Consider the following 23,146-nt stretch of genomic DNA (forward strand, 5'->3'; position numbering starts at 1 on the left):
AGGAAGGCTTGGGCTGAATGTCAGGCATGGGCATCTAGGTGGTGCAGTGTATAGAGCGCTGGTCCTGGAGTCAGGGAGATTCGTCTTCCTGAGTTCAAATCTGGCCTTGGACACTTTACTATGTGACCCTGGGCAAGTCACTTCACCCTGTTTGCCTCAGTTTCCTCAGCTGTAAAATGAGCTGGCAAACCACTCCAAAATCTTTGCTAAGAAAACCCCAAATGGGGTTATGAAGAGTCAGACATGACTGAAGCAAATGAACAGCAACAAAATGTGCCAGGCACTGTGCATAGTACTTAAATACATGTGTGTGTATATATACATATATATATATATACACATATATATATATACACACACACATATATATACACACACACATATATACACATATATATATACACACACATACATATATATATATATATCAAATAAATGTATATTAAATCAATTACATATCAAATCAAATATATATCAAATAAATTGATTTATAAATATATCAAATAAATCAAATTTTTATCAAATGAGATATATGTATATACCCTACAAGATAGATCCTGCTGTTATGTTGAATTTACAGATGAAGAAACTGAGGTAGATGGAGGTTAAATGACTTGTCCAAGGTCACACAGCTAGGAAGTCCCTGAAGCTGGATTAGAACTCAGATCTTTCTGACTCCAAGTCTGATGCTTTATCCATTACATTGCTAGCTGCCTCTTCTGCAAGAGGCTAATTTATCCTTCCACGCATGCAGTATTGTCTTCCCAGCTAAGATCAAAGGGTATAGTTCTAGAGCCGGATAGGACCTCAGAGGCCATTTGGTCTAAGCCTCTCATTTCTACATAGCTTACCACTCTAAAGTCATGAATGAGGAAACTGATGTTCTGGGAAGTTAACTGACTCATCATCTGAGGTCACACAGGTAGTAAGCATCAAAGGTTTAAACTCAGGTCCCCTGGCTTCAGAGTCAGTGCTCTTTCCATTGAGCCACACTGTCTCCCTGGAAGATTATCAGCTCTTTGGAAGCAGGAACTACAGAATAAGTGGCCAATAAATCCTGGCTAATTGGTTTTTCCTCTTCCCTCCTCCCCCCTCCATAAATCCCATGTTTCATAGTCATAGGCCTAAGGATAACCCACTCTTCCACCTGTGTAAAACTTGGGGCTGGGATCCGAGCCTGAGAAAGGTGTACACAGAAACAAGAAAGGAAGGAAGGAAGAAAAGAGAGCAATTGGGCTGGAGGAGATGAGAGAAGTTGGGTGGGTTGTGTCTGTGACAAAGGGTGTGAGTCAAATGGATGGAAAACCAATGGCAAGAGAGATGGGTGGAAAGGGAACCTCCGTGGAGGAGAGGGCAGATGAGAGATGACAGCAGGAGGAGCCTAGACTGGACAGAGGAAGCTCTTACATCAGTATCTTGCTCGTTTAACTTGTAGGTATGGACACCATCCCGGAACACCTCTGAGTAAGAAGGAACCTGTTGGAGAGAAAGCTGGTTACTATGGCAGAGATGATAAGGCTGGAGGTGGTGAGGATGCCGACCTCCCAGCTTTCATCCAGCTGTTGTTCAAGGCCAACTTCATCAGTATCTCTGGCTTGGGCTCCAAAATCTGGCCTGAGCCATGCTCTGTTCTACTGGCTGAAGGACTTTGGTTTTCTTGGTCTGTGCCTCAGTCCCCACTACTGAGCTGGGGACTCTCCTGCCTCTTGTCCTCTGAAGTCAGGTGGATTGTAGGAATGACTTGGAGATGCTGGTCACACTCACCTCTTGGCCCCTCCCCCTGGAATTCCTGCCCTCTACCTTTCAAGGTCTGCTGCAGTGCTGAGATGGAGGGAAATCAGAGTGCTGTGACTTTGAATGACTCACTTGGGTGGCAGCAGGGACTGTAAGCTGACTGTTGGGGAAGGGGGTGCTTCTGTTGTGAAGAGTAATGGTAGCAATGTAGGATGAAAATGTTCGAGAGCCAGCGCTACTAGACAGAGAACCAGACAGAGCTCAGCCTACACTCAGAAGTGACAAGAGCTCAGAAGGGATTCTATGGCTAGGAAATCCCACACGGTGAGAAGGCCATATCATTCCCCTAGGTTCCTGGCATTGGGATGGCTCTGAACAGTCCTAGCCAAACCCTTAGCCCAATCTGCTCCTGTCAAGAAGTGAGAAGATTTTTCAAAACAGGAGTTCTGGGAAGTGAAAGACAATGCCTACCCACCCCCAGAGGACTGATGATCCCAGGGCAGCATGAGATGTTGGCATTGGCCAGGTGCTGCATGGATGGCTTTGATGGAGTGGCAAATGGGCTTTGATGTTCTCCATGGAAGTGAAGAGCACCAGAGCCATGATGATGCTGAGAAAAGGAAGTCGGGCTGAGCACATTTCAATGGAGATGACGCTTGGTAAATGGAAGCACGAGGCAGATGAAGCCCCTGCTCCTGGATGGGTTGGTTCTGCCATGCACAAGCAGCTGGAATGACATCAGCAATGAATGCTGCTAGGCAGGGGTCTTACTTGCATGAATAGCTGGGCCCTGGGGGAAGAATTTTCCACCATTCGGTTCACCATACTGATGAGAGTCTCACTCTCATTCATCTGCAGCAAAGGGAGGAAGGGACAGTTCAGACAGACAAGCACACAAGCATACATACATAACCGAGCACACACACACACACACACACTTCTTGGTGCCAGGCTTCCCAACCTATGCCACTTGATGTGACCTTGGGCTCGGTTTAGGATGAGGGGCAAGCGGCAAGCTGTCAGCTTTCTTTCTGGGCATCTAGACACCCCTCTGGTGGGGCTCATCTATGTTTCTCTTGGTTTCCTCTTCCTGAAATTGGCCTTAGGAGATGCATCACAGCTACCTTACAATGGGGGCTATAAGGAGGGGCAGGAAGCTACCATACCTGTGCAGACAAGATTTAAACAAACGAACAGACAACAACACCACCACCAATCTGCCACTCTTCCAGGGCCCCAGTGAGATCAACCAAAGCCACGTCCCCTTCCCTGTTCCTGTTGCTCCAGCTCCCCATGCTGCTCAGTTCACAGAATACAAGTAGGCACATTCTGCAAGGTAACAGAGGCCTGATCTGGCTAAATCCCTTCGGCTCGCTGCTGAAATGGCTGCTCTCCTGAAATTTTGAACTAAACCAAATAAGGGATGAGCCAAAAACCAAACCCCTGTTGGACACATAGACCTTCCACAAACAGGTGCCCGCAGCTTTTTTCCCCAATCCCACCCCACCTCTGATGTCTCTACAGTAAAACGAGATCGCTAATCACAGTTTCCAGAGCTGGGCCGTTTCTGTTGCATCCAGGGAGAGCTTGGATGAGGCTGAAGAGCAAACAAGGAGGCTGAACCAAGCAAGCTATGTTAAAGGGACAACAGAGGCTGATGGGAATTCGGCTCTGGGCCTTGGAGGGTCATCCAATCCAGCCTGCCGAGTCACGGCCAAGTGTGCAGCGGAGACATAAAATGACATGGAACAGGATCAGGAAACGAGTCTGCATCAAATGGCGTTCTGTTGCTATTAAGATGAAACCAAAGGCAGGATTCCTTTTATTTTTTTTTAACCTGCTGGATCTCTAAATTTCAAGGTGCATTAGGGACACAAAAGGGGAAAATGCCGAATTTTTTTTTAATGGTAAGAAAAGCACATGGATGCCCTCTGCACGTTTTTAGAGCAGGAACATCAGAGGACAAATAGGTTAGGAAATGTCTTTGACCGTGTCCCTTTAACTCAATCATTCCAAAGGAGAAGAGAGCAAAACACAGAGGAATTTTATAGGGAAGGGAAGAAGGGAGCAGGTCTGGGAGGCAGCTAGGAGGTAGACAGGTTAGGAGAAACATGTGAAGAGGTTTTCCCAAGGTCACACAATTAGTTGGTGGCCAAGCTGGGCTTTGAGCCCAAGTTCTGACTCCAAATACAGTGTTCTTTCCCTGGAATCACATAACCGGGGCTAGTGGTGGGACTGTAGTCATGGAGAAGTCCTCTTACTTAGAGATTTATGCCTCCCCTTCACACACCCTTTAGCTCTACCCAAACACACATGTGGTCCTTAGTCTCCATTCCAGAGTCTGGAGGAGTTGAATCTGCCTTTCAGCTGAGGAGGCAGAAATAGGAAGATAAATGTTTGCACTAGTCTTAAAAACCATTAGCCCTGGAACTTCTTTATCTTCTTCAAGGCTATGCTAAAGGCCACACTGACTTACCTCATATAAGGCCTTTCACTCAACTCTGCCCCTAACCTCTCCTGGTCAGATGTGTTTGTGGAAATGTGGGAGAAGTAAGTGAGGGCGTCGTCGGTCCACATTTTTCAGTTATGTCTGAAGATTTGTGACCTCATTTGGGGTTTTTTTTGGCAAAAATACTGGAGTGGTTTGCTATTTCCTTCTCCAGCTCATTTTACAGATGAGGAAACTGAGGCCCATAGAGCTTATGTGACTTTCACAGGGGCAGAGCTGGGATTGGAATCTGAGTTTTTAATCCCTGATTCAGTACGTTCCCCATCACTTCTCTGCTAAAAGATCCTAGCTAACACAGTGCCTTGTAAATGTAGCAAGTGCTCCAAGCATACCTGTTGACTGACAGAGTATGAGAAATAACAGTGAACGTGAGGCATTATTCTAAGCGATCATCTCATCTGCAGGGTAGCCACGTGAAAAATCAATTTCTGAGAAGCATCCAGATTGATGGAATAGCCTTTGTCTTCGGGCAGGAAGTGCTACAGGAAGGGACATAACTCTCCTCTTGTTAGGTTCTGACAGGATAGCGCCAAAGGAGAGAGAAGCCCAGGTGTCACATGTTAGAAGGAGCTGGGGTCAGGAGTGGGGCTAATGCTCCCTCCTTGCAGAATCCCATGCAGGTCTGGTATCCTGCGGCTGGGATCAGAATGGAGGCTGGGGGATTCTCTCTAAGGGATTCAAAGATTCAGAGCTGGGAAAGTACTCAGAGAAATCACCTCTTTAGTCTAGTTGTAATCAAAGTGTGGCTTGGGAACCTACCTACCCCAAGACTTTTTGAGAGTGTCCATAAGGACAAAATTATTTTTCATATGACACTAAGATGTTTTAATTTGTAATACAGTAAATATCGAGACATATAATCCAGATAAAAAAAGCTCTTTTGGAGAGGGGGTGCTCAATCATTTTTAATATAGTAGTAATATTTTTTAAAGCATAAAGGGATCCTGAGACCAAACAATTTGAAAACCACTGATCTATAATTTACAAATGAGGAAACAGGCCAGGAAAGAGGAAATGATTTGGCCATGGCCCACCTCCCTTCATTGATGTGGAAATAGGAATGTCAGCTCCCAAGGGACAAAGACCAAGTTTTCTGGATTCTTCATCCCCAGAGTGCCTAAGCCCATGATGGGCACAGATTAGATGCATGTCAGCACTTGAAGATTCCGAGATTTCATTGACGGAGGAACTTCCTCTATCAACCAGCTCACAAACCTTCAAGTCCCAGGTAAAGACCTTTAAGTCTCAGCTGAAATCCCGCCTTCTTCAAGCAGACTTTCCTGATCCCCCTTGATCTAGCCTTCCCTCTGAGATGATCTCTGATTTATTCTATTTCTTGTTGGTAAATAGTTGTTTTCATGTTGTCTCCTCCATTAGAATGTGAGCTCATTCAGGGAAGGGACAGTTTTCATTTTTCTGTTCATTTCTAGTGCTTAGCACATCATAGGCATTTAGTAAATGCTTATTGACTTGACAACCCCTTTTCAACTTTGTAAGGGCTGCTGGGTGGTGCAGTGGATAGAGTGCTGTAACTGTAGTCAGGAAGACACCTCTCCCTGAGTTCAAATCCAGCCTCAGACACTAGCTGTGCGACCCTGGGCAAGTCACTTAACCCTGTTTGCCTCAGTTTCCTCATCTATAAAATGAGCTGGAGAAAAAAAATGGTAAACCACTCCAGTATCTTTGCTGAGAAAACCCCAAATGCAGTCACAAAGAGTCAGACGTTACTGAAAAACGACTGAACGGCGCCCTACCAGGGATCCCCTGCCTCTGGCATAGGCTTCCAGAAAAGAAGTCCATTTCCAAACCAGGAAAGACCTAGAAGAGTATTTGGCTGGATAAGATGTTCCATCAATATTTGTTAAATTGAGCTAAAGACAAGAAGGGTAGTTCTCATGACCTTCTCAGCCATAAGAGACAGGGAGGCACCTTGGGAGTCAGGACCCTTGAGTCTCAAACCTATTTCTGCTAAAGCTTGGTCTTAAACAAGATGCTTAATTTTGCTGGGCTTCAGGTGACATATTATAGAGTTCACCCTTCCTAGGATACTTTAAAGACCTGAGATTTAAGTCAGTGTGGTCACGCCTTCCTTCCACTGATATGGACTGGAGCTCAGCAAACCTTAGCAGATGGCCTCTATGGGTTGCTGTAGTCAAAGACATTCATTGTATAGTGGCCAGTATCACGCAATGAACTTAGCCAGGCTGGTCTCCTTACTCTCTAGACCTTTCCAACTTGGTAAGACCAGCTAAGACAAGCACAAATGCCTTTTGAAAACATAGCTGAGGCATAGCAGAAGGGACATAGCAGAGTTGACCCTTTCTGGACAACAGGGAGAAGAAATCTGCTGTCGCTGCTACTCTGCCTTGCCCATAGTGCTAGATACAGAGGAACAAACGTTTGTAGGGCGGGCTGGGCACATGCCTAGGTCTGAGGCTGTCTTTCTCTGCAAAGGCTCAGGCCACAGCTACTCCCTTCTCTACTCCTGGAAAAATACAAATTCCCATCTGCCTTCTGGGGTTAGTCTAGGGCTGCGTGTTATAAAACAGGAGGTGGTATTCATTATTCATGTTATCCTTTATGGTTCTCTCTCTTCCTCACCACCCCCAGCCCTAAAGGTCCCTGAAGAGGAAGGGCGTAGGAGCAAACAAACAAACAAAAAAAAAGACCAGCCACTTTGTTGTATCCTGGGCATGCCAACAAAGATTATAAAATGGAGGGTGGTGGATGAGGGATGGGGGATGGGGAGGGAGGGTGGGGTAGAGGACAGCGCAGGGTGAGGAGGGGCCAGGAGAGGAAACAGGAGGGATCACGATGGAGAGGGACGCACCAGCTCTGGCCTACCTGCTGATCCAAATACTCTAGGTTTCTTTGCAAGTGAAGATCTAAAAGTTCGTCCTACCAAGAGGCCAAGAGGCCCCCCACCAGCAACACAAGCAAACAGGAACAGGACAAACAAAAACAACAGAGAAGAAGAGGCAAAGCAGTTAGGTGTTAGTTGGGCAAGGACAAGGAGGAGCTTCTCTGGGTCCTGAGGGATCCCAGAAAAGGGACTGCCAGGGTAGGTGGGAAAAGATGACAATGTTTAGAGGCAGGTCGGGTTTGTTTTTCCAGCAGTTCTCCATAGGACACTCCCCACTAGAAGGGCAGTTGTCCCTTGAACAATGCCCTCCTGCCTATCTCCCTGAGTCAGGACCACCCTCACTGCCCCTGGCCTGGGGGATGTCCAGGCTGCTCAGACTCCGAGTGAACAACCCTTCCCAACTGATCCTGGGGTCTTCTCTGTCTGAGCTGGGAGTGGAGGGAAAGTGAACCTGGGAGCTGGGAAAGGAGGAAGATCCTGGAATATCAAGCTGGTCTGTGGTAGGACTGGATAGGAGTAGGAAGCAGGAGGACAAAGAACCAACTAGGTGGCTTCTATTTCTGCTGCTATCATCTTCCTGGGCTCTTCTTGTGGGGAGTAGGCTCAGAGCTGGGTTCCTGGGGGATCTAGAGAAGGGATTCTTTCCGATATCATAAAGGATGCGGGAGTTAAAAGCTAAAGGAGAAATTTAAAGAATCCAACCTTGTCATTTCACATATCAGGACACTGAAGTCCACAGCAGTGAAATGACTTGAGGAAGGTCACCTAGCTGTCACACAGTGGCAAAGCTGTTTCTTTAGGTAAAACATCTGTTCTGGGCATCTGGAAGCCTCAGGAGAGAAAATTCCAGGAAGAGGTAGAAATGGGATGAGGAGAGAGGAATAAAGAGATTGGGAGACTTATATGGGGGAGGCTCCCCCCATCTACTATGCCCCTAGAGCTTCTCCCTTAATTAATGTCACCTAGAATGGCATTAGAAAACAGTGGACATTTCTGAAGCAGATAAATCCTAGGGGTATGCTTCAGGGAGGAGCTGAGGGCAGAGCTGCAATCTCAGCAGGTTACTCATTTCCTTTGCCTGGAGCCAGCCTAGCCATGACCCTGGGAATGATCTTCCTGTCTCTCCTCATCGCCAGGGTCCCCGGTCTATGGCCCCTCTCCCATATCCTGGAGAGGAGCTATCAGTCATGGTAAGATGCCTGGAGTTCAAAATTCCTTTAGGGATTCCCTTTGCTCATTCATCCAAGGGTCCAGGGAAGGATACGCTGTATAGGGGCAGAGTGGGACTTCTGTGCTAATTGATGCCAGGCTCAGATGAGGAGGTGAGCAGAGATGATGTCCTACAGCTACTTTCTAAGAGACAAATGAGTCCAGCATCAGGCCCAAGGCATGTCTGACAACTGTCCCAACTCAGCCTTCAAGGTTGGGGGCAGGTAGGAGGGAAGAAGGGAAAGAGATCTGAGAAGGGAGTGGTGGGAGGGAAGAACATACCATTTTATCATGAACAGTGGGGGATGGTGGATAGTTGTAAGGGAATATTCCTGCAGGGACAGGCCGCCGGTCACCCAGGTAATCATACTGGAAGACAAAGCAGATGAGGTGATAAGGTCATCATGATATGGACTTCTCAGCAATATGTCTAACTGAGGACATCCTCCCCACTCCCTCCAAGGGGCAGAGCCCATGCAGAAGGCGACACCAGCTGCTCCCTCTCTGACAATGGGGATCAAGTCCTGAAAGAACAAGCAGTTCCTTCTCTCCCTTCCCACATGGACAGATGTAAGAGAACATGGTTTGCAGCACAGTAAATGGCACAAAGGGCAAGGTCCCTGCTGATAAACAATCAGTCAATAAACATTTATTTAATGATTTGTTAATTTAATAATTATATATAATATATCATTTTATATATAATATATTAATATTTAGTTAATATTTTATTTTTAAAATTAATTTATTAATTAGTTTATTTATTAATAAACACCCACTATGTGCCAGGCACTGGACTAAGTGTTGGGGATATAAAAAGAAGCAAAAGACCGTCCTTGCCCTCAAGGAGGTTACAATTTAATGAACAGAGGGACTGATGTCGATAGGTTGGCAGAGAGCCATTTTCCCTGTACGCTGGCTTAGTGTCTTATAGACAGAAAAACTGGAAGAGAGCTTGGAGATGATCTGGTCCAATCCCCTTAACTTATTTTTATGACCGAGAAGGGTAAGGCCTAGGGAAATGAAGTGGCTGGCCCAGAGCCAGAAGGGTTAATGAAAAGAAGAGCCAGTACTAAACTCAAGTCTTCCGAGGATTTCAACATGCTGTTTCCCCTATATGTGCCTTCACAGATTCTCTCCCCTTCATTCCTCCTTCCTCCTGTGTCTCCCCTAGAGGTCTTCCTTAGAGCCCTGGAGTGGGGGGGTGGTGCGCGGCAAAGGGCAGGACTGGAGTTAGGGAGGCTCACCTTGGGGGAGCTGACAGATCTCCTCATCACATAGGCAGCAGGGTCTGCATAGATGTCCTCGCTCCGAGGCGGCAGTCGCTCAAAGCGGGCACTCGGTGACCGAGCAGGGGAGTAGACGCGAGCCCGGCTGTAAGATCCTTGACTAGGTGACCGGGGCACGGAGTGGGAACGAGGCTGCAGGGAGAGGCGGCGAAGGGAACCCGAGGCAGCGTCCAGTTCATCATAGTAGACGGGCTGCCGGGCAGGGCTGGGGATCCAGACGGTGCCGTCCTGGCGCCCATAGCCAGGAGGTTCCTTCCACTCCCGGAGCTGGTAGGCGGTGCTGCCCCCATTTCGGAAGGAGTGGCGCTTCTCCTCCAAGGTCCAGGGTGGGCTGATCCGATCATAGGCTGGCATTGAGCAGATACTGTCTGGGCGCACCCCGGGAGGGTAGTACTGGTAATCGTCTGGGTACTGGGGGGAGTAAGCGCCATAATAGTCAGGGACTCGGCGGGACACAGGGTAGAACCTGGAGGGGCTGAAAAAAAATAGGGAGAGGATAGAATCACAAATCTGTAACTTATCAAGACGTTGAAAGAGCCCATAGGGATCATCCAGGAGTTCTCAACCTGTGAGCCACTAAGCCACAGGGCCTCCTTATTCTAAGTCAGGGGTCTTCAAATCCACGTGCAAATCCATTAGTAAGAAAATATCTCTTTTATAGAATGGATTAATCATGTCTCCACATATGCATAATATTACATACATATAGAGTAAGAGTGCTAGAGTGGAAACATGACTGGTCTTAGAGTCAAGAGATCCTGGGTCTGGCATGCGTTGTATGGGGGGGGGTCCTCAATTTTCTAAGTTGTAAAATGGGGATAATAGCCCTTATCCTACCTCTCTGCCATGCAGAATTGCTGTAAGAAAAGAACTACGCTGACAGTAAAGCCCAGGATATATTTTCTTTTGTACCGAACCTATGATTTCATCTGGATAGGGAATTCCTAATGAGGAACCTCTCTCCTCCAATGCAATCAGCACCTCTTCTGCAACCCACAGTCTGAGCATTGCCTGCGTCACTGAACTAGTTGATGATTTGTTCAGGATCACATAGCTAATATGTATCAGAAGTGGGGTTAGGAATATTTGTACCCAGACATTCCTGAGTCCACGGCCAGCTTTCTCCCCACTACAATCTAGCTGTTGTTCAGTCATTTTCAGTGATGTCTGCCTCTTTGAGACCTCATTTGGGGTTTTCCTTGGCAAAGATACTGGAGTGGTTTGCCATTTCCTTCTCCAGTTCATTTTACCGATGGGGAAACTGAGGCAAACAGGTTAAGTGACTTGCCCAGGGTCACACAACTAGTAGTTACTTGTCTGACACTTGTCCCAGGTCTTCCTGAGTCCACGCCCAGCACTTTATCCACTGCACCACCCAGCCACTATGGGTACTGTCTTACAAAACCAGTATAAATGAGTTATTCTTCTACAGCTTCCCCAGGGACCAATTCTGGTGTTTATTCATCGACTTCCCTGCCAGAAAGTTCTCTCCTAGGGCTAACTAAAACCCTCCTTGCTTTGACAGAAGCCAGCAGTCTTTGAGATGATCCACATGCTTTAGGAGGGTGACTTTGACAGCTTGGTGGAGGATGGATTGCAGAGGGGATAGTGGAGGCCAGAAGACCAATGTTGGAGGCTATTGTCTGGGTAAGAGGTGACAAGGGCCTGAGCCAATCTAGTAGTCCTGAGAAGAGGATGAGAGATGCTACCATTGTAAAGCTGACCAGACACTGACTAGATGTAGGGGTGGGGGTGGGGGAGAGAGAACATTCAAGGATAGCTCCCAGTTTACAAATCTAGGTAACTAGAAGCCTAGTAGTGCTCTCAACCAAAGCACGGACGTTTGAGAGAAGGATGGGTTGGGGGCAGGGAGAGATCATGAGTTCAGTTAAGCTTGATATATCTATGGGATATACGGGTGATGATGTGTGATGAGATTTTAGGAGAGGGATAAAGGCTGAATATATACAGTTTGGGGAATCACCAGGCCCTGGAGGGCAGAACCTACCACCCTAGCCCAAAGTCCACCCATCCACATCTGGGAACTCGAAGACAGAGCTGATCAAACCAGCAAGGGTGGTGGGGAACCCTTTCCCAATGCCTCATCCTGCCTCCAGCTTAGATCCCACCAGTATCTCCTCTTTCCAATGCTTGTGACCCTCCAGGCTTCTGGTTGGGAGAAGACATGACTGCTCACACTGTTTCAACAGCACAGAATGACAAACAACCATCCTTCTGAAAGGATGGGGGACCCCCAGGTACCCTCTGCCCTGCTACCAGGCCCTCCAAACCCTTGCGGCATTGTCATTTGTCCTCCTGCTACCAGACCCCGGAGCCTTTCCATCTGCTCTGTGACAGCACTCTCCTATATATGGGATCTCCTCCAATTAGAATGTGAGCCGTCAGCAGAGAGACGATCTCGATTTTCTGTTCATATTCCCAGCACGCAGAGCTTGACGCTTAGCAAGCATACAAGACAATAACTGAGCCAGTGAGATCAGCAAAAAAAAAAAAAAAAAAGAGGGTAACTGATCTCTGAGGCATTTCCCAACTCTAAAGTCATAATCTCATGAACCCTTTGATCTGGTCTTACTGCCTCACTTTACAGATGAGGAAACTGAGGCTGGAAGAATTCAGATGACTCCCCTAGGGTCACCAAGTCAGTAAGTCCCCCAGCCCTGGGCCAACAGTTTTTCTATCACATCAGACTGCTGGGCGTTTCTCCGCTTCCACCACTATTCCTCCATCCCTCCTTCCCTCTCCCCATTCTGTATCCTCCAAGTTAGGAGTAGCAGTAATAACCATAATAGCTAGCATCTTTAGAATGTGCAAGATGTGTCACGCGCATCATCTCACTTGATCTCCTCAATAACCCCGCGAGGGGAGTCGGGAGGTACTACTATCATCCCCATTTTACAGATCAGGAAATGGGGCAGACAGGGTCACTAGCTAGCAAGTATCTGAGACTGGATTTGAACTCAGGTCTTCTTGACTCTGACTCTGGCACTCTGTCCACTTCAACACCTGGTTGTCCTTATATCACAACCAACAGAACACCCAAGAGCAGGGAGTAAATGACTATCTAGTGCTGGCCGCACACGTAGGTGGGGTATAAGGTGTATCCATGGTGTATCCAAGGTGTGTGTATCCATGCGGTATAAGGTACAGAGCATGGGATCTGGCTCTAGTCTGAACAAAGTCTCTGCTATTTACCACCCGTGTGGCCTCGGTCTCCTCATCTGTAAAATTAGATAGCCCCTAAGGTTCATTTTCGCTCCAGATCTATGATCCCGTTTCAGGAGCCAGGGAAGGACATTCTCCCTTCCCTCTACCCTTCCCCCACATGGAACAGCAATACCATTCACATCCTCAACCAGCCCATTGCTGCCTAGAATCCTACTCTTCAACTTACATCTTTCTGGCTTCTTTTTAAATGAAAAGTCAGCCTCCCCAAGAGCATACAGACATTTTTCATTTACACCTCAGCATAAATGGAAGAAGATCCCAGGACTCGTACTAGAATGGAAATATCTCTAGGCAGAGACCAAGGTGTTCTCTGAGAAGGTTATCCAGACCTAGAGGATGCCAGACCAAGGGCCAAACACCCGGGCACTCATGGAACTACTGCTTGCGCTCTCTTAGGCCTGCCCAGAAAAATGGTCCCGAGTAGGGTCAGAGGAGCTTAGAGCTAGAAGAAACTTCAGAGATTTCTCATTTTACAGTTGAGGAAACTGAGGCCAAGAGGAATTACTTAACTTGCTCAGGGTCAAACGAGTTGTAGAATAGAATCAGAGAACCCTAGATTTGGAGTTGGAAATGTAACTTAGAGGTCATAGGTCCAGCATAATCCTCCCCGCCCTTTTCTTTTAAAGATGAAGAAAATGATGTTCAGGGGAAAAATCACATAGGTGATAAGTTTAGCAGAACCAAGATGTTACCAGTGCCACTCCCTTAGGGAGACACCACCAAGGATAGGAATGAAAACTTCAAAGATAGGGAGGTGAGAGAGTGGAATAGGTCTGGGCTGAGCTGGTGGGGTCCATAAACCTATTTTACTCAATAACATGGCTCTGTTCCCAAGCAGGCACCCTGCCAACCCTATTCCCAAGCCTCCCCACTCCAACCAGGCCTTACCTCCTAAGATCCTCAGGTGGTGGTGCTCCCCGACGTAGGTTCACCCACTGCTGTAGCTGGTTCATGGAGCTCTTGCGCTGAGCGATCTTATCTAGGTTTGTTCGGGGTGGGAAGCTCCGACGGTGCCCGATGCTCTCCCCATCCTGGGGTGGAAAAGCAGTGCTGCCTGGCCTGCTGGGTGAACTATATTGCCAGCCATTGGGTTGGGTCCCTCGCTCCCCACCAGGAGGCACTCGCGGGGCTTCTGGGTAGGGGCTGCCTGGCTCTAACGCTGGTTCTGGTCCAGTCGGGACACCATTGGCTTTCAACAATGGTTCTTTCTTGACTTCTGGTCGCTCCAGCTTCCGCTCTGTCTTCTCACAGCCTCGGCCATCTCCTTCCCCTCGTGTCTTGGACTCTGGCTCTGGTTTGGGGATGCTGTTTCGGGGCTGATGGTGATGATGGTGGTGTTTGCTGGGTGGGATATTCTCCGAGTCTGGCTTCTCAAGGCTGCGGGAGGCCGAAGGTGTACCTGTCAGTAGATCCAGCCCCTTCCCAGTGCTGAAGCAGGGTTAGGAAAGGAAAGGAAAGTGAGGAAGAAAGGACCAACAAAAACAGAAAGGCTCAAGGTAGCAGGATTTAGGCTTCCTGGGGTCTACCCCACTCTTGCTTTGCTCCAGCCACATGGGTTCATATAAACCTTATGAGTCCTTGCCAAGCTCTCTCTATCCCAGGGGTTCTTAACCTTTTTAATGTATATCACAGACCCCTTTGGCAGCCTGGGGAAGCCCAGGGGCCCCTTCTCAGATTAATGTTCTTAAAAAATTAAAGGAAAAGCTAAATATCAGTTAGAGGTTCTTGAAAATAAGGATGATTTTTTTTTCTTCAAGATCCTTTGAAATCTATCCATGGGCCTCAGGTTAAGTACTCCAGCTCTAGCATACAGCAGTTGTTCACACAGATCTCCTCCTCCTCTCTTTTCCCTTCTCTTCTCCTCTCCTTTCTTCTCTGCCAATCCACATTCCTCCTACCCTTTAAAACATAGCTATGAAAAAGGCTCTGCCTCCACATTATACTAAATTGTATATCACTGCTTGTTATATTCAAGTATATATGTGCTTGCTGGTGTCCTCCTTTGTAAGTAGCCCAAAGTCTCTTAGCCTTTGAGACAGGAAGCTCCCTGAGGGTGATGGTTACATCTCCCCCACTGACCTCAGAAGAAACTAACTTTTCCGCATCAAACTGAGAGTTCCCTGAGCCACGGTGCTTCCTCTATCAGACTAAGAACTCCCCAAGGCCAATAATGTTCATCTCCCTCTCAGAGAAGTCTGTGTAGCTCCCACCAGGATCAGGGAAGAAATGCCTCCAATGGTCTCCCCTAATTTTATTAGCACCTGGAAGATGTGAAAAATGACTCTTTTGCATTTGCATCCCTAGCACTTAGCAGAGGGCCTTGCACAAAGTAAGCACTTAAATATTCATTCATTCATCCCCCAGCTCCCAGAGGCCAGTGGCTGTCTCTTCCATCGGATGGGAACCTGTCTCCAGCATCAAGACCTTACTCTCTCAAGACCCATATCCAGGGACCAGTACAAGCAGGGCTCTGCCCAGGGACTGGGTTCAACAGAAGGGATTGACTTTCTTATTTAAGGATCCACAGGCAGCTGGTCAGACCCTGTTAGACCTGTTGTTCGGTCCCAGACTCTACCAACTTGGAGAGATGGGAAGTTGGTGAAGACATCATAAGTCATAGGCACAAACACTGGCATTAGTTGATATGGGAGAGAAGGAGAGGGAACAGGACAGCAGGTTTTCACTTGTGAAATGGAGGGGGATGACCACCTCTATTGAATCAGAAGAAATATGGTTGCATAGCAGCCACAGAATAAATGAATGAATGAATGAATGAATGAATGAATGAATGAAAATAAATAAAATGACCAAGTGAACTTCCTGAATGTCAAGTTTATAGGACAATAGACAATGACTAAAGAACTTGTTCCTCCCATCTGTAGTATATAAATCCCTCCTCTTTCTCTGCGCTCATACATACACTACTCTTGTATAGGTCCTCACCTCTTACTAGGACTACCAATTAATCAATCAATACTTATTAAGTACCTACTATGTGCCCTGTGCTTTGTGCTAGGGATACAAAAAAAAAAAAAAGCAAAAGACAGTCCCTGCCCTCAGAGAGCTCATAACTAATGGAAGAGAAAAAAGCGAACAAATATATATGTATACACACACACATATAAAAACAAACTATATACAGGATAAGTTGGAAATAATTAACAAACAGAAGGTACTAGAATTAAAAAGCGTTAAGGAAGGTTTCCTGTATAAGATTGGATTTTAGTTGGTAATTAAAGGAAGTCTAGGAGGTTAATAATCAGAGTAGAGGAGTGTGTTGTTCGTGGAATAGCCAGGAGGCCAGCGTCACTGAGTCAGAGTATCTGGCCGAGTGTAAGGTGTAGGAAGACTGGAAAAGCAGGAGGGGTCTAGGTCATGAAGGGCTTTGAATGCCAAACAGAGGACAATTACAATTGATCTCCCTGCCTCCTCTCTCCCCATTTCATTCATCCCACCATCCACCACCAAAGAGATATTCCTAAAGCGTGGGTCTGACCATGTCAATCCCTTGTTCCATGAGCTGAAGTAGATCCCCCTTACTGCTAGGATCAAATATAAATTTCTCTGTTTGGCTTTTAAAGCTCTTCATAACCTGGCCTCTTCTTACTTTTCCAGCAAATAAATCTAACATCTTACTCATTTCCACCAACTCTGTGATCTAGCTATACTGACCTTCTTGTAGGAACCTGAGCATGACAATCCATTTCTGGCTGAGTTCATATCTATCTTACATATACATATGTGTGTGTGTGCGCGCGCGCGCGCGAGTACATGTGTTTTGCCTTCCCCATCAGGATGTAAGCTTCCTAAAGGTAGGGACTGTTCTTGTCTAGGACATTGTAAGTGCCTAATAGGTGCTTGTGGCAGACCATCCCTTGAGAAGTAGGTTCCCCCTGTCAATGCTAGGTCAAAAGCAGTGGAGGTAGGCAGATAGGTAAAATGGCCTTTAGAAACCTCACTGGCAGTAGCATTGGGAAGGTCAGGGGGATGAGAATGAGGAGGATTCTGAGTGTCCTCCTTCCTTGACACCTTCCCACCATCCCTCCCTCCTCCTCCACACAGGGTTTAGCCCAATGGTGCTTACCTGTGGCGAACAGCTTGAGGGGCTGACCTCTGAGCTGGGGGAATCTGTACCCGGGCTGCCTCACCCATGGCCTGGATCCAGGAGTCCTGCTCCTCAGGGCTCTCGGCACTGAAGAAATAGGTGCGGACCCCAGCATGCTCAGCCTGCGGGGAGAGGCAGTTTGTGGGATTGGCCCTGGCCTCTCCTGCCCAGCACACCGTCACCTGTAAAGAGAAGACACCAAAGCCCACCAAACAGGCAGGCAAGAGGGTCATTCCCGGGCCACTCCTCTCATATTTGGTGCTCAGGGCCAATGATGGGGGCTGGGGTGGGGGGGAAACACCCAGAGCTATCCCAGATACTCCAACCATGATCCAGGTGCTCATTTCAGTCTGCCTACCTGCTCCTGAGGGAGTTGTAGCAGTCACACCAGAGGCAGGACAATTAAGCATGCCCATTTCCCCCACTTTCCTTTTGATTCTTTATTTTACTCTAAGGACAATCACCCTGGATTTGAGGGAGATTCCATTGCCTGGCACCTACAAGTCCATCCCTTGGCTTTCCGCCTAAGAAATTGGTACCATTTCTCCAGTGGGGGGTGGGATAAAGGGAAGATAACCAAGCCTCTATCTCCACAGGCATGCAAGGGGGCATGCACTGTTACATGGGTGGGACATACTACCTAGTCGGTGGCCACAGGTGGGCACAGCGGGCGGGAACCCGGAGGAGAGCTCCTGTCCAGAGGAGGGGGATCCTCACGCGATGAGAAGGAGAAGAGATAGAGAACAGGTCAACGAACCACCAGAGGGGAGGAGAAGAGAAACAGTAGAAGGGTGGATATAGAGAAGGAGCAAGGAGTAGGTAAGGGAAGAAGGCAGAAGGGCAGTCAACCAACCACCAGAGGGGAGAAGAAGAGAAACAGTAGGGAGGAGGAGAGAGAGAGGAACAAGGAATAGGACAGGAAAGGGGGCAGAAAGGCAGAGAGAGGTAGTCAGCCACAGCCCTACTTTCTTTTAGGATAGCACAGATCTCTTAGAGGCTTTGCTCAGTAGTGCCTACCATCCCCTGCTGAATGGAGGAGCCAGCATCAAGGGTGTTGGGACTGGGAATTAAAGCATGGAACATGAAATCAGAACTCTTGGGCTAGCTCTGCCTACACTATCCCTTCATTGACAGTCAGAGTTTAACTTACAGGGCTTAGCACAGTAACCGACACATAGTCAGCACTTAACAAATACTTCTTGAGTTAAATTATTGAATCAGACTAGGAATTCTCTGAGAGCTGAAACTGCACCTTCCCCATCAGACCATGGGAGTTCCCCAAGGGCTAGGCCTGGGTCTTCTCCTGGGGACTAGTCATTTTTTTGAGACTGACTCTCAAAAATAAAGAGTTGCTGTGACCAATCAGTCCAGCCAAGAATAGAACCCTAAACAGGCACCGTGGAGGAGGAAAGATAGGAAAGTATCTGGAGGCTGGGGGGAGTAAAGACTAAAGGAATTAATTCATTAATTCGACAAATACTTATGGAGCATCTTTTACATGAGGAGCTCTCTTGGAAGACACAAAAGGAGGAAGGGAGGAGAACGTGCCATTGCAGAACGAAACCAATCAAGCTAGAGACAGAACGTGTCTGTGTGAAGGAAGTAGAGGATGCCTTCAAAGCAAAAATAATTTCAGAGGAAAGGAGTGGGGTATAGAGGAAAAAATACTGGTCTTAGAGGCTGAAGATTTCTGTCTGAACCCTGGTTCTGCCACTTTGCCTGCTCAAAAAATCTCTGAGCTAGGAGGAACATCAGAAAGCATCTTGTCAAACCCACCTTCTAACTTTGTGACTTTGGGCAGGTGGAACGATTCAATTTGATTCAAATCAAATATTTATTTGGCACCTACTATGTGTGGGTGCTTTTCCTTTCTGGGCCTCAGTTTCTTCATCTGTAAAATGACGGGAATAGACTAGATAATCTCTAAGAATCTTTCTAACTTTAATAGTCTATGATTCACTTTGTTTGCCTTCTCAGTGGGTGGGGGAGGGGCTGGAGAGGAGAGAATTTGGAACTCAAAATTAGAAAAAAAAAGTGTTAAAAATCTTTAAAAATTAAAAAAAAACCATTTTATGATTCAGAGTGGGACCTGGGAAGAAAGAAGAGAAAAGATCGGGTTTAGAGCAGGGGCTCTTTACTTGGGGTCTGTGATATTGTTTAAAAATAAACTTTCAATAATTATATATTAACATAATTGGTTTCCTTTGTAATACTATGCATTTTATTTTATACATTTAAAAACATTATTCAGTATGTAGAGAATCCATATCAGATTGCATGCCATCTTGGGGAGGGAGGAGAGAGGGAGGGGGAGAAAATTCAAAACTTATGGAAGTGAATGTTGAAAACTAAAAATAAATAAATTAATAAATTGGGGGGGGAAACATTATTCAGAGAAGGGGTCCATAAGTTTCACTAGACTGTCAAAGGGATCCATGACCCCCAAGGAAAGGAAAGAACCCTCATCTAGAGAGATGCTGAAGACTGGAGGAGCCTGGGGGAAAAAGGTTAGGGAACATGACTAGAAAAATTCCCCAAATGGAGAGTGGTGCCATAAAAGTCCAAAGACCACCTCAACTCCCTAAGGTTTGCTCCATTGGCCAGGAAGAGGTTCGTATACTTGGCACTAGACTAGGCAAGAATAGACTCTGACTCTGCATTATTAAGGATCCAAGAGTTCCCTTGGTGGCCACTGCTGGACAAGCCTCCTCTCTGTCTCTGTTCCCCTTCCCTCCCTGGGGAAGGGTCAGTGAATAGGCAGGCACAGAGAGGACCTTTTTGGGCCTATGAGCAGAGCTCTCTCTGAATTGGGTTTTAAAGAGGCTGGGTGCCAGGTGGGGGCGGGGAAGGGAAGATAAGAGATGAAAGAGTCTGGGGCTTATGGCATCAGTCTGTCAGTCAATCAATATTTCTCAAACGCCTGCTGTCTCCAGCCAACTCCACTAGGCCTAGATGGTGTGTGTGTGTACCCGAATAGGTCTGGTGGGGAGGGTGAGACAGTCTGTTCATGTGTATATACAAGTGTGTCTGTGGGAGTGTGCGTGTCTGTGTACATAAGGATGGTTTGTTTTTGGTTAAACAGCACGTTCCCATTTCCCCAGCCAGAGCCAGGGCTCCCAGGAGTCAGGGTTCTATTAATTGTTCTTTCTGTTCCCACCCCCGAAACGCATATACACACACACATAACCCCAGGAGACTAGAAACTAATTATGTGCCATTAAATAATTCCCTCCTCCTGCCTAGTACACGCCTACACAGTGCCCATTCCTTTCTGCAACCAAGTGGTCACTAATTCAAGGACAGAATAGGTCAAGAATGTAAACATTTCAGAGAGTCTAGACACTGGGCATCTCTTCCTGGGGCCTGCCACCATCTCCATGGAAGGGCCTGGTTGTCCAAACATTAGTGTCCATAGCTTTGGCTTCTCTGTATTCTGTGGAGAACCAATGATCAGAGAGGTCTAATAGTTCCATCAAAGACACCTGAGAGGCAAGGGAAGAAGGTACAACGTGCCTCAGGTGAACAAGGATTGTCCAGCTAAAATCTCTCTATTATGATGAAATTCGCTTGCCGCGTTCACCGTTCACCCCAGAATAGACAATGAGATCCTTGGGGTTGAAGAACCTTGTGACCGTAGGCAAGAGTCAACTGTAAAATGAGGGGTTTGGACTAGAATCACCTTGAAAGTCCTTTCCAGTGCCAACCTTCAGTTCATCTCTGAACAAGGGATTGGTTCTGTTCTGCTTGGCCCCAGAGGATGGAGCTAGGAGCAGTAGATGGAAGTTACAAAGGAGAAGATTACAATTCATAAAACTTCCTCTTGGACTTATCTAAGGATGGAATGGGGTAGGGAGTCCTTTAGCATTGCAGATCTTCAAGTAGAGGCCAAATGACTACTTATAGACAGAGAGGGAAACCTATCTAGACACAGGCTGGGTTGGTGGCCTCATTGCAGCTCCGTGATTCTGGATGGCCCGAGACTGAGAAGGGGGCTTTTTAAAGGGGAACTCAGGGCACCATAAGCTTCACAACATCTCCTAATAACTCACAGCACAAATGCTAGAAGGGAATCCTTATGCACTGGGGCGGGAGGAGGGTTGAAGAGCTGACCATGCCAGGCTGTGTCCCACTACTATCCTGGTACAAGAGTATGCCTTGGTTGGGTTGGTCATCCCAACACCTGATACACAGCTGGGGTGTGAGAGTCCGGTCTTAGGATCCCATATCAACACCACCGGGAAGACTGGGAAGTACATTAATACATGCTAGGGAGAAAAAAGCACAGGGAGAGATGACTTCACATAGCAAGGTTGGAAAATCTCCATGGAAGGCCTGTCCCCCAGGTCACTGGACAGGGTTGGGGGAATAGAGGGCAGGCTGATAGCACTCCTTCCTCTCACCTATCACCTCTGGGAAATCAGAAGTTTTGTTGATGCATCCATACATCAGAGAATCCTGGTAGAAGTTTCATCAAGAGGATAAGCCTCTGCCACAGCATCATCCTAGCCCTGAAATGCCTTTCACGGTGTTCTGGGTCAATACCAACAGAGCCTTCCTCTAAGATGACTGGGAAAGGAAAGTCCTCTTATCCCTTCTCAGATCCAGTAGGGTATAAATACCAAAAGCATTGGTTTTGGAGTCAGGGGACATGGGCTGAAATCCCAGCTCTTCTATTCACTAACTCTATGACCTTGGGCTTTAGTTTCCTTATATATAAAATAAGAGGATGGGGCTAGCAGGCGTCTGTCTTTCCAGCTCTAAATTCTATGATCCTGCATGTAAACGGAGACTTCTCCTCACTCTGCACCACCTCTGAGAAGACCTGATTTGAGGGCTAGGCAGACAAGAGGGCAGGAGATGGGTAGGATGGCCTCTGCCCAGCAGGGTGGCCCACTGACCTTAAAGGTATATTTTCGGCTGATGTTATCCGAGGGCTGCACAGCCCCCACCCGGAAGCTCAGGAGTGGGATGCTTCCCAGGATACTCTCCTCCTTCTCATCTGTAGGAGAAAGAATAATTGGGACAGGGAGGTGAGGCAGGGTGGGGGAAAGGGGACCCCTGGCAGGGACCTCAGCTACTTTGTATGCCCTCAGGCCCCTGGCTAGTAAGAAGGACTCTAGCTCCAATTTGCTCCCCTGCATTGGCTCCCACCTCCTAGCTCCAGCACCGCCTCTTGGCTCTTTCTCTCATCCCATTGGGGATCCAGTTCACAATGCCTGATGTTGAATTATTCATCCTGGCTCACAGAGGAGCCCTTTGGATTAGATAGTCCAGACCCCAGCTGCCAACCAGAGGTAAGGTTGGGTAAGCCAAATGGGGGCAGGGTAGGGGAAAGGCAGGGCCAGACCCACTGTGCTAAAGACAGTGGGCTTAACTCTTCCGCAGCATTGAGACAAAGAGTTTGTGGCCGTAGGTTAGTTTTTTTGTTTTTTTTTTCAGTTGGGCCTTTCTGTGTGTAATTGGCTACTGGTCAAAAGGCTTTGTGCCTTTACTATATATAAACTGATCTATCACAAATTAAAAATATTCAGACTGTGGAAAGAGGAATATTCTTAGATTAAAAATGCATACATTGATAAAAGGCCATATTAAAAGAAAAGCACTCCCCCACTGTAGCCCTCTGCCTACAGAGCCTTACTCAATTGCTCAGCGGGCCTCTCCTTAGTCCACCTTGACCCTTTCCCTTCCTACCACTTTTCTTCCTCTGGGTTGGAAAGACTTCCTGCCAATTTTAATTTCAGGCTCCAGGGGAACAAAACAAAACACCTTTTAAGGGTTAGAGTTGCCTCTAGCCCAGGGGCTTGTTCTATTTTCATTCCTGTCCTTTACCTCACAAAGCAATTGGTCTTAACCTCCCTCTGTACCTCGCTTTTCTCCTCTGTCAGAAGAAAAGGTCTCTAAGTCCCTTCCAGCTCCAGTATCCTAAGTTCTAGAAGGCTTTGGCTGTGGCCATATTAGCTATGACCTCAGGGACCAGTTATCAGAAGGGAGATTAGCTGGGCCTTCAGCAGAATGCTCTTGGGAGGCCCCAACGCCAGTCTCCTCTGGAAGTGTGGATTTTAAGATTCTACCAAATGTCTCATTTCCCTTTCCCCTTTGGAGACTTTCTTGGGGTTCCCCATTGCCTGCCAGCTGTGATTATGCTCTTGCAGACCATTCACCTCCCCTGGACAGGTCCTACCTACCATGCC

The 23,146-nt window shown here is 47.2% G+C and overlaps 1 protein-coding gene across 1 annotated transcript in view; it reads right to left on the minus strand.

The window, feature by feature from the left end:
- The window catches only part of PLEKHA6 (pleckstrin homology domain containing A6), a 78,597-nt gene that overhangs the window by 25,461 nt on the left and 29,990 nt on the right, over window positions 1–23,146 (minus strand). The window contains exons 6-12 of the mRNA XM_036754245.1: window positions 21,854–21,954; window positions 16,935–17,137; window positions 13,739–14,227; window positions 9,563–10,079; window positions 8,598–8,684; window positions 2,506–2,586; window positions 1,408–1,476 (exon numbers count right to left, since the gene is read on the minus strand). Coding sequence (XP_036610140.1) covers window positions 1,408–1,476; window positions 2,506–2,586; window positions 8,598–8,684; window positions 9,563–10,079; window positions 13,739–14,227; window positions 16,935–17,137; window positions 21,854–21,954 — 1,547 coding nt within the window. The remainder of the gene's footprint in view (window positions 1–1,407; window positions 1,477–2,505; window positions 2,587–8,597; window positions 8,685–9,562; window positions 10,080–13,738; window positions 14,228–16,934; window positions 17,138–21,853; window positions 21,955–23,146) is intronic.

This window comes from Trichosurus vulpecula, chromosome 4, assembly GCF_011100635.1.
Source record: "Trichosurus vulpecula isolate mTriVul1 chromosome 4, mTriVul1.pri, whole genome shotgun sequence".
NCBI classification, from domain to species: Eukaryota; Metazoa; Chordata; class Mammalia; order Diprotodontia; family Phalangeridae; genus Trichosurus; species Trichosurus vulpecula.